The 16066-nt window shown below is 42.5% G+C and overlaps 1 protein-coding gene across 2 annotated transcripts in view; it reads left to right on the top strand.

Moving 5' to 3' along the window:
* The first annotated feature begins 2043 nt into the window (after window positions 1-2043).
* The window catches only part of SGCZ (sarcoglycan zeta), a 525004-nt gene continuing 510981 nt past the window's right edge, over window positions 2044-16066 (top strand). Inside the window, exons 1-2 of one of the 2 annotated variants that reach the window (XM_030192644.1) lie at window positions 2044-2052; window positions 3728-3922. In XM_030192644.1, the coding sequence (XP_030048504.1) occupies window positions 3728-3922 (195 nt within the window). In that variant the 5' untranslated portion in view covers window positions 2044-2052. Of the gene's footprint in view, window positions 2053-3727; window positions 3923-16066 lie in introns of those variants that run through there. The other variant, XM_030192643.1, reaches the window with a different exon arrangement.

Below are 16066 nucleotides of genomic sequence, written 5' to 3'. Positions count from 1 at the left end.
CCTTCCCTCCCATCCCTTCCCATGTCCAGCAATTCTCTCTTCCCTGTCCTCCCCTCCCTGTCCAGCGATTCTCTCCTCCATATCCAGCAATTCTCTCTTCCCTGCCCTTCCCATGTCCAGCAATTATCTCTCCCCTGCCCTTCCCTCCCATCCCATGTCCAGCAATTCTCTCTCCCTTGCCCTTCCCTCCCATCCCATGTCCAGCAATTCTCTCTCCCCTGCCTTTCCCATGTCCAGCAATTCTCTCTCCCTTGCCCTTCCCTCCCATCCCTTCCCATGTCCAGCAATTCTCTCTTCCCTGTCCTCCCCTCCCTGTCCAGCGATTCTCTCCTCCATGTCCATCAATTCTCTCTTCCCTGCCCTTCCCATGTCCAGCAATTATCTCTCCCCTGCCCTTCCCTCCCATCCCATGTCCAGCAATTCTCTCTCCCTTGCCCTTCCCTCCCATCCCATGTCCAGCAATTCTCTCTCCCCTGCCCTTCCCATGTCCAGCAATCCTCTCTCCCTTGCCCTTCCCTCCCATCCCATGTCCAGCAATTCTCTCTCCCCTGCCCTTCCCATGTCCAGCAATTCTCTCTCCCCTGCCCTTCCCTCCCATCCCATGTCCAGCAATTCTCTCTCCCTTGCCCTTCCCTCCCATCCCATGTCCAGCAATTCTCTCTCCCCTGCCCTTCCCTCCCATCCCATGTCCAGCAATTCTCTCTCTCTTGCCCTTCCCTCCCATCCCATGTCCAGCAATTCTCTCTCTCTTGCCCTTCCCTCCCATCCCATGTCCAGCAATTCTCTCTCCCCTGCCTTCCCTCCCATCCCATGTCCAGCAATTCTCTCTCCCCTGCCCTTCCCATGTCCAGCAATTCTCTCTCCCTTGCCCTTCCCTCCCATCCCATGTCCAGCAATTCTCTCTCCCCTGCCCTTCCCTCCCATCCCATGTCCAGCAATTCTCTCTCCCTTGCCCTTCCCTCCCATCCCATGTCCAGCAATTCTCTCTCCCCTGCCCTTCCCATGTCCAGCAATTCTCTCTCCCTTGCCCTTCCCTCCCATCCCATGTCCAGCAATTCTCTCTCCCCTGCCCTTCCCTCCCATTATTTCCAGCGATTCTCTGCCTCTCCCCTGCCCTCCCATCGACATGCAGCAATTTTTCTGTCCCTCCCCTGCCCTCACCTCTCCCATATCCAGCGATTCTTCATCCCCCAGCGTCCTCCTTCACTGCCTACCAGCCAGCGTCGGACGCAGAAGCGAACGGTGCAGGCAGCGATTGGCTGGCAGCGTCGTAGCTTCCCTCTGCAAGTCCCGCCTACAACTTCCTGTTTATGCATAGGCGGGACTTGCAGAGGGAAGCTACGATGCTGCCAGCCAATCGCTGCCTGCACTGTTCGCTTCTGACTCCGACGCTGGCTGGCAGGCAGTGAAGGAGGACGCTGGGGGACGAAGAATAGCTGGATATGGGAGAGGTGAGGGTAGGGGAGGGACGGAAAAATCGCTGCACGTCGATGGGAGGGCAGGAGAGAGGCAGAGAATTGCTGGAAATAATGGGAGGGGAGGGGAGGAGGAGAAAAAGGTGCCGGTACGCCGTACCGTTGCGTACCGGCACAAAAAAAGCACTGCGCTGAAGGAACCTCTGCTCTAGAATAATTTAATTAAAGCAATGCATATTAGCACTTAAAATGTTATAATTCCTAGATCCAGTGGCATTCCTAGGTTGCCTGACACCCGGGGCGGATCGCCGATGCGCCCCCCCCCCCCCCCGGATGCAGTGCAGCCCTCCCCCACCGGTGAAATTACACCGCCCCCCGGGAGCATTTTTACCTGCTGGGGGGGGGGGGGGTGCCGCGCGCCTGTTGGCCGAGTCCGCTCGTTCCCTCCCTGCTGCTTCCTCTGCCCCGGAACAGGAAGTAACCTGTTCCGCGCAGAGGGAGCAGCAGGGAGGGAACGAGCGGACTCGGCCAACAGGCACACGGCACCCCCCCCCAGCGGCGTGCACCCGGGTCAGACTGCCCCCACCCCACCCCCCTTGGTATGCCACTGCCTAGATCTTGGATCCAAAAATTGAGGGTGGAGAATGAATGTTATAATTCCTTATATTTTCTTATATTTTTATTTGTTTGGAATATTTCTAAGATTTCTGTTAATGTTTCTATATGATTGTAAAATATGGAAATAAATAAAGAAATTTAAACATAAAAAAATTAGGTAACTGGTTGTGTCAAGTATGTCTGCATAAATGCATGTTGATAACTATATGATATAATTAATAAGTTGTCAATATTGATTATTTATGGGTAATTGTATTATACTCCTTTCTGGTGTGTTTTGCATTCAACTCCTCTGGTGATAAAGCATCTTATAAACTGCTACATAAACAACTAGGAACAAATATTCAGTTGGTGGTAGTCAGCATTTTTTGGTCACCTCCAGCATTACCCCCAGATATTCAATGACGTGCCATGACTGGGCACTGGAGTTGAATATCCAGGAATATGCAACCGGCTAACACTTACGCAGTTAAGTGCAATATTCTTCACTTTATCAAATAAGGTGAACTGTTTTTTTATGAGGTCCTAAGTATGTGGTTAAGCACTGAATAGCAACACAACAGAATAAGGGCGACTGTGCCCCTGGACCACCCACAAATTATCCTGTTTCTATATATGGCACCTTAAGTTGTGTGTGCAAATTTGGCTTTACGACCAAATTGCACGTACAACTTAATTGATTAACAAGCCAATCAGCACTGATAATTGATACTTAACCAATTAGTGGCACTAATTGACTTTAATTAGAATTTACACGCACAACTTTCTAGGTATATTCTAAAATGTAGTGTATATAAATTCTAATGTGTGCAGTCAAAAAGAGGGCTTGGCCATGGGTATGGAATGGGCGGATTATGCGCACTATTATAGAATACACGTGATTTGTACCTAAGTTAGGCACAGGTATTTAGGCACGGTTTTAGGTGGTCTAAATGGGTGTGCCTAAATTTTAGTCACAAGAATAGTGTGTGAACATGTTTTATAAACTATGCCTAACTTTAGGCTTAGTTTATAGAATCATGCTAACCACATGGTTTTTTTGATGCTGACTTTTAAGGTGCCTTTTATAGAATTTGTCCCTTAGGAACTAACCATAGATATTTAGAGGGGCCCTTTTACCAAGGCTCATAGGCGCCTACATGCATCCAACACAAGTCAATTTGGAACTAGCACCCAGCTACCGCAAGCCCCGGCCGTTAATTTCATTTTTTACACGTGTCAGATACATGCGGCAGAAAATATTCTTTATTGTATACCGTGTGGCGCTAACTGGGCGGTAATTGGCAGTGTAAGCGTGCTGACGATTACTTCCCAGTTAACATGTGAAACCTTCTTGCTAAGTCAATGTGTGATGGTAAGGACTCAGGCCCAAAATGGGCGTGCAACAATTTTAATTTTGCCACACATCCATTTTTGGCCATAAAAAGGCCTTTTTTGTAGATGCACTGAAAAATGGACCTACGTGCGTCCAATACACACACCTACAATGGTGCAGGCCATTTTTCGGTGCACCTTAGTAAAAGGACCCCAGAGACACTAACCAGTTAACTGCCACTGAATATCCACAGTTATCCATGGACATGCAATTTAAACGGCTAGGAGTATCTCCAAGCCTTTTAAATCACTTTGAATATCGACCCCCTAGCTTTTGCCCTTATAGCTGATAGTATATTATCTTTTTTTTTGTTTTATAGATGACACGAGAACAGTACATACTGGCAACACAGCAGAACAATCTTCCAAGGACTGAAAATTCTCAATTTTATCCAGTAGGAATTTATGGATGGCGAAAGAGGTGCTTATACTTCTTTGTCCTTCTGCTGTTGGTTACCATGATTGTTAACTTAGCAATGACAATATGGATTTTGAAGGTTATGAATTTTACAGTGGTAAGTACTGCAGTGGATTTCTCTCCTTTGCTATTTATATAATGAGCTTGAAGTTGTATTTTTTACTCTTTATATGTTATCTTTAAATAATGTATGATGCTTAACTGAATGTTTGGAGTTGTATGAGATTAACAGACACTAGTTATTAGTCTGTTTTATCATTTGGTATTTTCTGTAGGCTTATTTTGAATTAGAAATGACATATCACATTTTATTCTGAAATGAAACTTGTCAGTTATGGCCTCCAAGTATGTGAAGAAAAAAAATCAAATATTTTTTAACAATTCATTACATTGGACTCATAGAAGACATGTTTTGATATCTATCTAGCTTCATTTTCTATTGATGTATCTAGTTTTAAGGTTCATTACACAACATATTTGTTAATGAATGTTTTAGTCTGCTTTTTCTCCATTAAACATTTTGGTGGCTTATTTGTTTTTCTCTGCACTGAAAGATAATTGAATAATATATGGTACCCTCAGTCACATATAGAAGTTTCTGAATCCTGTGTGTGTGTGGTGAGTCTGCAGTCAAAGCTATAACAAAGCATGTTTGAATTGTGGACAATGTGCATATTGTTAGTTAAAATATATTTTGGGAAATGATGAGAAGTCTGTAGTCTTCAGTATTCACGTCTCGATGATGCTAAAAGAATTGGTAAAATAACCTTTCTGCAAGAGATGCAATTGTACTTGAGAATTGCCATCAACCAAAGTATTTCCTGATGATAAAGGAGTTGAAATCCATAGCTCAAACTGTAACATATGTGAATTCTACATGAAAGAAAATGACATTTAAAAAACAGTCTTATTTGCCAGTTCAGAAAACTTTGCTCGGCAAGTCAACCATGATGAAATATAAAATCAAATCTCAACTGTAGTGAGCAAAGCAAATACATCTGTTCGACTGAATCTGCTTATTTTTTAGTGGATTGAAGCCTTTGCTTCAGTAGTTTGAGAGGTATGCATGTGGCTGAAGTAATTATAGAACTTCAAGCCTAATGATTTGACAAAAAATAATGTTTGAAGTGTAATGCACCTTATACCTAAATTCAATCTTTCATGACCTGACTGCATATGGTAGTTTTTCAGTAATCACTTAGCAGTTGTGAATTTTGACAGACTTCCAACATTAGAAAATCATCCAAACATTAGGTACTTGATGTCAAACTGACTGACTTTAATCAGTACAACATACCCGAATGATTCTCTTCTCATACCCACAAAGGTTTGGGGTAACGCCAAACCTCCACCCACTCTCATGATGGCATAACATAAGAGAAGGTTGAAATCCCATTATCCCTAAAGTATCCTCATGCCATTTTAGAATTGCATCAGCAATCAGCATTTTCCTATTACTTTCTCTAAGCTGCAACCCTCTCCTCTCCAGTCCACATCTCCCACTTCCCAAATTAGTTCTGCATCCCAACCACTAATTATAAGTCGAAAAAATCCCACATAGGTGGGTCAGGTGGCCACAACATTTTCAAAATGTGCTCATACCTGAACCTTTACTCTCACCATCTGCCAACCTGCTGAAACAATTTCAAAAGTATGCCAACTGCCACTCACCTGCTCCTTAACCCCTCCCTCTTGCCTCACCATACCAATGAATGCTGCCTCTATTACTCCCTTACTCTATTCCCAACATCCACTCCCCCACTGTGTGCTGATGTGCACCAGCCACATTATCTGTCCCCATCTATATTGATGAAGGCTTTCTTAACATCTGGGCAAATGAATTTAAAAAAGAAATCCCCAAAGTAATACTAAGCAAGAACAAGCCATCATATCCAGCACTAAATGATAACAGTAGATACATTGCTCTACGAACATTATTGATCTATCAGAAGCACGCTTCATCATTAATCCCATAAATGCAAATGCTTCGCTGTTAACATTGCATATTCAATTGAGCAAAATGAAATGAGTATCAAAATGTTCTAAAATACTGGCAAGATTGTTTCATTTCTGGTTGAATAAAATGGCAAATAGAGCATTAAAACAGACACCATATTACAAAACTTTCTCCCCTGTACTGTAGAAGAGATAGGGCCTAATTCACTTCTTCCTTTTATCTATGGGAAAATAGGTTAGTGAATGAAGCCCATAATGGGTTTGTTCAGTGAAATATAATACTATGGGGATGCATTCCAAAGGTTTTCAGAAATGCAGAATCAGATGAAGTGTAGTCTCCAGGCAATGTTTTGTAGAGATGAACAGTAGATTTTTAGATAAGAGGCTAAATTCTTTGTTCTCAAAACTATCAGTGTTCTGAATCATAATATTTATCAGGTATGTTCAGTGCAGACTATCAACGTGTAAAAGATTATGTGGAATTGTGTGAGCATTTTGTAAAGAAATGGCACATCATATTGGAACCCGCATATTACTCAGCATGTAATACCCATAATTATATATGACTGATTACTGTGGAGGGGGGAGGAATTCATCAAAGCTTTAGTGCATGCTAAATGCTAAGAAACCCACACATTTAAAATGGAGGAGTAGCCTAATGGTTAGTGCAGTGGGCTTTGATCCTGGGCAACCTGGGTTTGATTCCCACTGCAGTTCCTCTTGATGTTGGGCATGTTAGTTAATCCTCCATCACCCCACGTACAAAAAACTTAGATTGTGAGTCCTCTAGGGACAGAGAAAGTACTTGTATATAATGTGTATAGCACTGCACATGTCTAGTAGCACTAAAGTAGTAGTGTATTTAGGGGTTCTTTTAGCAAGCTGTGGTAAAAAGGGACCTGCGGTGGGGGCTGTTTTTATCATGTGCTGTGGTCCTTTTTACTGTAGCAGGTAAAAAAGACTAAAAATAACCATGGCCATGCAGTAAGATTGCTCTTCCCACGTGGCCATGCGGAGGAAGCACTTATCACCACCTATTGAAGTGGCAGTAAGGGATCCCACACTAACCTACCGGTAACTAGCTAGCATCTGGGTTAGTGCTGGGCTATAAAATATGGGCCAGTTTTTCCTAGCATGGGAAATGGTGCATGCTGGGGCTGGAACTACTGCTGACACCCGTGTTGGGCTGGCAGTAGCTCCAGATTAGCGCGCAGTAAGTTTGTGTTGGGCTTACTGCTGCTTTGTAAAAGGGCCCCTCAGTGCACACTAATTCCGTTAGCACACACTAAAGCTTCGATAAATTCCCCCCCCCCTGTAATTGCATATATTCACTATAAAAAATGAGGTAAAAAGATTTTTAAAAACAGAAACAAAATTACACTAAATATAGGAAACAGCTTCTTAGTTTGGTGTTTCTCAAACTTTTTTTCTACTGTTACTCCATTTAAGCACTAATTGGTAATAATTAGAATTTACGCGCATAACTCACGACATATACTGTCACTTACTGCACCTAAATTCTAATATGCATATTCAAAAAGAGGCATGTTAATGGGCGGGGAAATGGGCATTTCATAGACGTTCCCAAATTTACACACATTGTTATAGAATATGGCCCAGTCTGTGTAAATCTACGTGCAAGGATTTATGCCTTGTTTTCATTGATGTAAATGGATGTGTATAGTTTTAGGCGCTGGGATATCAACTAAGTGTATTCTATATACTGCGCTTAAATCTTATAGAATACACTTAGGGAAAAATGATTTTCATGCAGATTTTCCATGCGCCATATATAGAATCTCCCCCAGAGCGGATGTATTCTATAATAATGCATATGGATTGTAGAAACACCCACATCCCGCCTATGACCACACTCCTTTTCAACTATGTGACTTTGAATTTAGGCATACCATGTTACAGAATACACTTAGGGGCCCTTTTACAGAGTTGAAGCAAGCCCAACACAGGCTTATAGCTTGCTGTTCCGGGATTACTTTTGGCCCAACGTGGCCACCGTCAGTAGTCCAGCCCTGAGTGCGTGCCATTTCCGAGGGAAAAAGAAAACCCCTGGAAATGGCTTGCATGGCAGTAACTCGGCGGTAATCGGGCATCATTACGTGCCGCCCAGTTACCACCAGGGTAGTTCAGAAGCTCTTGTCGTCACCTCAGTGGGTGGCAGTAAGGGCTCCCCGTCACATGGCCACATGGTAAGAGTTGTCTTACCGCATGGTCATGTGTGTCTGGGGGCTGTTTACCTACTGCGGTAAAAAGGACCCGGGCATGCAGGAAAAATGGCCCCCTCTGCTAGTGGAGGGCCCTTTTTCCCACAGCTTGATAAAAGAACCCATTAGCGAGTTGTGTGTATAAATCTCAACTAATGCTAATTTGTGCTGATAATTGCTTGTTAATGTCCAATTAACAGCACTGATTAACTAGTTAACCAATAAAGTTATGCACATTGGTATAGAATATGCTTCGATTTCTACTCAGAAATCGAGGCACAATATATAGAATTTGAGGGATAATGCTGCTGAAGCATATCAGCCCTGGATCAACCATTAAGCAAAATAATCACATGCATAGGGCACCAAGGGAAGGGGGGGCACCACAGAGTTTTTTTTCCCCTAGCCCTTAACTCTTTCACTGTTGTGTACCATACCAAATATCCAACATGAATTTCAGTGTTTTTCTAATCATTACAAATATATATGATGTTTTGTTTTGTATAATAATTATATTTCTCAGCACTTATTGAGTTGTAGGGCCCTGCTTACTAAGGTGTGCTATCAATTTTAGCGCACGCTAAAATTTAGCACACGCTAATGCTAGAGACACCCTGTTTAGTATTCAGGGCCCTTAATGTCTTATCAGTTAAGCAATGGAAGGGCCAAGGGGCACCATTGTTGGGCTCTGCTTAGGGCATCAGTTGGCCTCAACCTGGCCCTGGTGCACATCCGCATGGTGGCTGCTACTATAAGGTTAAGCACTTTTGAATACTGGTGGTTTGCATGTTTTATTCTGCATTGTCCATTTTGTGATACATTTGGAAATGTTGGACCTTCTCTGTAGTAAACTTTCTACATATGTGCTTATTTCAATTCATAAATAATGAGCTGCTGAGATGCACAAACAACCAATTGCTGTTCACTAGTAATTAATTTTATGAAAATGGAAGAAAAAAAATTTAGTCCTGTTTTTTTTTTTTTTTTATTTTATTTTTTTTATATTTTAAGATAACTACACATCCATGGACAGTAAGATGTATTTGCTTGTTATACTTTTGTGTGTACCTTGTGTTTCATTTTCCAATAACATTTTGCTCTGAAGCTAATTTGCATCTGTATCAAACTTTCCAGTGACGAGACCTCATTCCAGTGGAAAATCCTGAGGTCTAGTACAGCGACCTCTTCATCTTTTAAGGGACAATGTATTGTGGCTCAAGCAGTTATCCTTTTCAGAGAGAAAGAAAATAACCCATTTAACACCATTAGACTAAGTACTGAATGTAATAAGAGGCAAAATGTATTCCAGCTGCTGGGTAACCATAGTTACACGCTTTAACAGAATCCGTATTTATTAACAAGTGGCAACCAGTCCATTGCAATGCTCACAACAATGAGAGGTACCATCAACAGAGCCTCTATTGCATAGTATGGTTAACATATAAAATTGATCTTATGTGTTTACCAGCAAGAATAACACTTTGAATATACATTAATTGCAGTTCATTATGAGCCTGTGCACAAGCATGGCTAATTAAGGGACCTTTTTACCAAGCTGTGGTAAAAGGGACCCTGCACTAGTGGCAGTGCATGTTTTTGCCATGTGACAAAGAGGGGCATAATCGAACGTTGCCGGCGAAATAGATCGCCAGCGATCTATTTTGGCGGCGGCACTACAGCTGGCCAGAACCGTATTATCGAAAAAGATGGCCAGCCATCTTATTTTTTCGATAATACGGTTTAGCCTAGCCAAATGCCAGGACACCAACCGGGCACCCTAGGGAGCACTTCTAAAAATTGTTAAAAAATATATAAATACCTCCCAGGTGCATAGCTCCCTTACCTTGGGTACTGAGCCCCCCAAATCCCCCCCAAAACCCACTCCCCACAACTCTACACCACTACCATAGTCCTTATGGGTGAAGGGGGGCACCTACATGTGGGCACAGTGGGTTTGGGGGGGGGGGGGGTTGAAGGGCTCAACACTTACCACCACAAGTGTAACAGGTAGTGGGGGATGGGCCTGGCTCCACCTGCCTGAAGTCCATTGCAACCAACATAAACTGATCCAGGGACCTGCATACTGCTGTCAGGGAGCTGGGTATGACATTTCAGGCTGGCATACAGGCTGGCAAAAAAGGTTTTTATTTTGTTTTAGTATGGGAGGGGGTTGGTGACCACTGGGGGAGTACGGGGAGGTCATCCCCCATTCCCTCCGGTGGTCAACTGGTCAGTTCGGACCCTTTTGAGGCTTGGTCATTAAAATAAAAGGACCAAGTAAAAGCGGCAAAATACTAATTAATGCCACTTTTTTTCCCATTATCCGCAAAAGCTGGCCATCTTGTAACCACACCCATACCTGCCCATGTCCCGCCTTCGCTTCGCCACCAACATGCCCCCTTGAACTTTCGCCGGCTTGGCAACAGGAAAGCGGCGATGGTGTCAAAAAAGCAGTTTTCAATTATACTGATTTCGCCGCTTTTGCGAGATCGCCGGCCATCTCCCGATTTATGTCGGAAGATCGCTGGTGATCACTTTTGAAAATAAGCCTGAAGGCCTCTTTTACCACAGAGAATAAAAAGGTTTAAAAAATGGTTGTGTGGTAAGTTTGCACTTTCCGTCCAGCCATTCTGTAGTGCTGGAAATGGTGCACGCTGGGGCAGAATTACTGCTGGGCTACTGGAGTAGCCCGGCATTCGTTTCGGATTGGCACACAATTGCTGCACGACAACCCTTTAGTAAATGGGCCCCTAATACATTCAATAAGAATTAGAAGGAAATCTATGTATAAGTGCATTTGTACTAATGCAAAAATGGATGTAATAGAAACATTGAAATATTAAGAAACTACATCTCCCCTTATGTGCCAGTCTATGAAATTGCTATAGATCCTAGTTCAGAAATACTCATTTTCAGTCCTTGAGGATGGCAAACGTATAAGGTTTTCTGGCTGTTGGCAATGAGTATATAAGAGATAGATTTGCATACAGTGGAGATCATGTGCATGCAGATCTATCTCATTCACATTCATCCGAATGTCCTTAAAGCCCTACCTTTTGCGGGCCCTTGAGGACCTTCAATGTGTCTTAATCTATCCATTGTCTTCTCCCCCTTTTGCCCTGCAACTAGGTTCCCTTTTCAGCTTATTTTTGAAAGTAAAAGATGTCCATATTTCGACCCAAATCGGGAGATGGGCGCCTTTCTCCCGTGGGCGCCCAAATCGGTATAATCGAAAGCCGATTTTGGGCGCCTCCAACTGCAGTCTGTTGTGGGAATGAACAAAGTTGATGGGGGCATGTCGGAGGCGTGGTGAAAGCGAGACTGAGGCGTGTTTATTGGCAGAGGAGAGGCGGGCACGCTCGGCCGATAATGGAAAAAAGAAGGGCAGCAGAAGCAAGAATTTGGGCCGCTTTTTTTTCACCCTTTTTTTTCACGAACAAGTCCCCAAAAAGTTCCCCAACTGCCCAGATGACCACCGGAGGGAATCGGGGATGACCTCTCCTGACTCCCCCAGTGGTCACTAACCCCCTCCCAACAAAAAAAAAGAACTTTAAAAACTTTTTTTTCCCAGCCTGTATGCCAGCTTCAAATGTCATACCCAGCTCCATGACAGCAGTATGCAGGTCCCTGGAGCAGTTGTTAGTGAGTGCACTTCAGGCAGGTGGACCCAGGCCCACCCCCCTACCTGTTACACTTGTGATGGTAAATGGGAGCACTCCAAACCACCCCTAATACCCACTGTACCCACATGTAGGTGCCCCCCCTTCACCCATAAGTGCTATGGTACTGGTGTAGATTTGTGGGGAGTGGGTTTTGGGGGGATTTGGGGGGCTCAGCTCCCAAGGGAAGGGAGCTATGGACTTGGGAGGTATTTTACTGTTTTTTTTACTGTTTACAAGTGCCCCCTAGGGTGCCCGGTTGGTGTCCTGGCATGTGAGGGGGACCAGTACACTACGAATCCTGGCACCTCCCACGACCAAATGCCTTGGATGTGTGCTGGGCACCTTCGGTTTCCATTATCGCTGAAAACCGAAACCGCCCATCTCAAATCTGCCCATCTTTTTTAGAAAATATGGTCTGTCCTGCCACTTCGTGTACCCGTCCTCGAAGATAGTCGCCCATGGAGATGGGCGTTCACGTTCGATTATGCCCCTCTTTGTGTATGTCCCAAGTATGCTTGAATTTTGTCATAGTTTTGACTTCAAACACTCCACTGAACGTCTGTTCCAGGTATCTATCATCTTCTTCAGTGAGGGGTCCTATTACTAAAGAGTGTTAATGAATTTAGCGTGTCCTAATGATTAATGTGTGCTACATGCTGCATAGCCCATTGTATACCTATGGGTTACATGGCACTTAACGCTCACTAATTCCTTAGCACATGCTAAATCCATTAATGCACCTTAGTAAGGGGGCCCTATAGTATTTTCATACATTCTTTCTGAACATCCCATCTTACTGCTGCATTTATCATACATTCTTTCTGCATTTCATACATTCTTTCTGAACATCCCATCTTACTGCTTACATTTATCATCCTTTAAAATCTGGTTCTAACTTTATGCTATCTTATTGGAGCCTCTTAGATACTATATACAAACATTTCCTTTCTTTCTTCTGCATCCTTAGTGCCTTAAATTTCTTTGTGTATGATATATAGTGCAGACCATCCATCATTTTGATGACCCTTCTTTTAATTGTGTCATCATTATCATTATCCTTTCAAAGCTGTACTGTATTTTCCTGGATTCAGTATTGAAGATATATTTCTGTGGAATTTTTTATATGGAGGAAATACTGGTTTATTTATTGATTTCATCTATTTTAGACATTTGATTATCCATCTTTCATCAAGAAATCTAAAAGCAAAAGTTTTGTATGTGCACTTGATGCAAAACAGATAAATTGAGAAGTAAAGTTTAATGCTTATTATAAATCACCAACAGTATATCAAATATGACCTTTCAGAAGTTACAACAGCTTGGCATTCTAGAAGATCTTACAGCAGTGTACTAAAATAAATGTCCATCTCATTTCATGCTTTCAGGACATGATATGGCCTATCCACACTGCTCATCTACACCATCTGCTCTTCTTTACAATCCCTTCCTCTGCTTCAGAGATTCTTGTGATTCCCTCATGCCTTCTTGTATTATAATACTGTTTTTGTGTCTGCCACCTCCTCTGAGAGCCTATTCCATGCATCTACCTATCCTTTCCACAAAGAAATATTTCCTTTCATTACTTCTGAGACTGCCCCCTTTTACCTTCAACATATGACCCACTAGTTCCGGGGCTTTCTTTCCTTTGAAAAAGGTCTCACTTTGGAGGATTAAACTATCTCTATTGTATCTCCCCCTTCCTACCTTTTCATCGTTCCATATGCTTAATGACGTAGTTCACTAACCATTTTAAGAGATGTCCTTCATCTGGTTTATCTTTTTGCATATATTGTTTCCAGAACTGTACACAGAACTCCAAATGCTATGCACTGGTCTCACAAGAAACCAGTACATAGCAAATATTGCACTTCTTTCTTACTGCTCATTATCAGATCATTAGACCTACCTCTTTAACAAGGCATACCACAATAATCAAGAATTCTAAATGTAACACTTCTCCACCTTACCTATATGTAGAACTACTTATCTCTGATCTCTTTTATTTGTTTGCTTAATCTACTATGCCAGACATGCTTTCTTTGTAATACAATCTGATATCTAAATTGTTAAGGAGAATGCCATAACCATACAGTGTAAGCCACATTGAGCCTGCAAATGGGTGGGAAAATGTGGGATACAAATGCAATAAATAAATAATCTCAGATCCTATATTTCTGTGTGCAGAAGAACTAAATTGTACTGGTTACATGGGATTTTTGCAATTCAAACCTATCATCCTGGTCATTTATTCACTACACTCAGTGAATGAGCAATCTGTGTTCAGAACTAACACTCCTGTTTACTAAGCCGCACTAGCGACTGATGAGCGGCAATGCTGACACAGCCCATTCAATGTGTCGACATTAGCGTACAGTTTAGCAAACAGGGGGGGTAAGTCTGGATGGGGATTCAGTCCTGTATTGACTGTCAGTTCAATTCTGACTAGGAATTGGCTATCCTGGAGAATGCCACTGAAAATATGGTTAGACCTCTTTGGCACTATCTGGACAGTGCAGGAGTGGAGTTTGACTGGAGCTGGGTGTTACCCAGTTAGTGGTGATATGTGAATCTGTTAACTGAGGACCCCTTTTACAAAGGCGCACTAGCGTTTTTAGCATTTAATAAAAATTAGCATGTGCTAAGTTAGAGATGAAGCACAAGAGAAGTAGAAGCTGGCCACAGACTGAACCAACTTGGGAGATAATGCTGAGCAAAACACTTTATTGATAATTCAAGGGACCCGACACGGTCCATGTTTCGACGCACCAAGGCGTCTGCCTCAGAGGTCGCAAAGGAGATTCACAGAGTACAAACATTAAACAGAATTACAACCAAAGGTGAACTCTATGAAATCAAGTTTCCTTGTGAAAATGTTAGAGATGTCCATATATTCCTATTGGTGTCGTTAGCATTTAGCGCATGCTAATCATTAGCATGCACTAAAAGCGCTAGCACACCTTTGTAAAACACCCCCTAAGTAACTGTCCAGATAAAATTAAGATGGCAAAAAGGTTGTCCTAACTTATTTATGTATTTATTTATAACCATTATCCCTACCCCCCCCCCCCCCCCCCTTAAACCAAAGAGGCTCACAGCAGAACATACACAATATCTTATCTGGGTACATAAGTACATACTTATTGCCATACTGGGAAAGACCAAAGGTCCATCGAGCCCAGCATCCTGTTTCCAATAGTGGCCAATCCAGGTCACAAATACCCGGCAAGATCCCAAAAATGTACAAAACATTTTATACTACTTATCCCAGAAATAGTGGATTTTCCCCAAGTCCATTTAATAATGGTCTATGGACTTTTCCTTTAGGAAGCCGTCCAAACCTTTTTCAATGCATTTGATATACTTCCTTTCTGCGGTACAACCAAAGTGGTTTACATATTATATGCAGGTACTTTCTCTAGGGTTACCATATGTCCTCTTTTTGGACATCTTCAGATACGTCCTACAGGATTTTTAATTTTTAGGAAAATGTCCTCTTTTTTTATGTGCCTATGATCAACACACCTACCCACATGAGAGAAACCATCTCTGGCTTATTAGTCAGTCTGGACACATGGGGGTGCTAAAGGGAGAAAAAGGCATTGCTGATCCCCCTCTCTGCTCCCCTGCTGGCTGAATCTGTGAAAGGAATTTTGTTCGTGCAGAACGATTTTAAGCACATGTCATGCAAAGGACTTTCACACGTATCAAAGAAACCAGACAAAGGGATATGTGCTCTTATGATAAGTACGCTTAGGCTCAGACTCAGTCGAACTCAAATCCAGAAATTCTTGAAAAGTAGAATGTCTACTGCTGTATTGTAAGTAAGTCACTTTGATGTGTGTTCATTAACTACAATTAAATATTTCTTTAGCAAAAGTAGCAACCATTTTTTATTTTTTCTGTCCTTTTTTTGTCTCCATAAATATGGTAACCCTAACTTTCTCTATCCCTAGTAGTAACCTGAATATCACCTATACCTAGATATCCGGTTAGGTAGTGCCTCCCAAGTTATACTTGGATATTCAGTGCTGATCTATGTTAAAAAAAAAAAAACCCAAGGCATCTGGCATTTAAAAAACACTGCTGTGATTTGAATTTTAACTCTTTAATTCCAAAGTCAGTTGACTTTATAAGGAAATGTGCAGCTCAGCGTCATTACAGCTGCACTTTTCCTTCCCCTTATTTTCTGTTACTAAACCTGCTGTCCCCAGTGTAGGCATGCCTAGTGATAATCAGTTAGGACCGCTATCTTGCCATTCACCTACCAATTAGCACATGGTTACAGCATGATCTCTTTACGCCTACTAGAAAATGAGTGCATGGCCATTAATTGAGAAAATGAAACAATGGCCATTTTACAGCTGTTTTTCATGTTCTACTTGTGTGATTTGAGGTGAAGGA

This window comes from Microcaecilia unicolor, chromosome 2 (assembly GCF_901765095.1).
Source record: "Microcaecilia unicolor chromosome 2, aMicUni1.1, whole genome shotgun sequence".
Lineage (NCBI taxonomy): Eukaryota > Metazoa > Chordata > Amphibia > Gymnophiona > Siphonopidae > Microcaecilia > Microcaecilia unicolor.
Note: the sequence above shows the minus strand (reverse complement) of the source record. Positions and strands in the feature narration are given on the sequence as shown.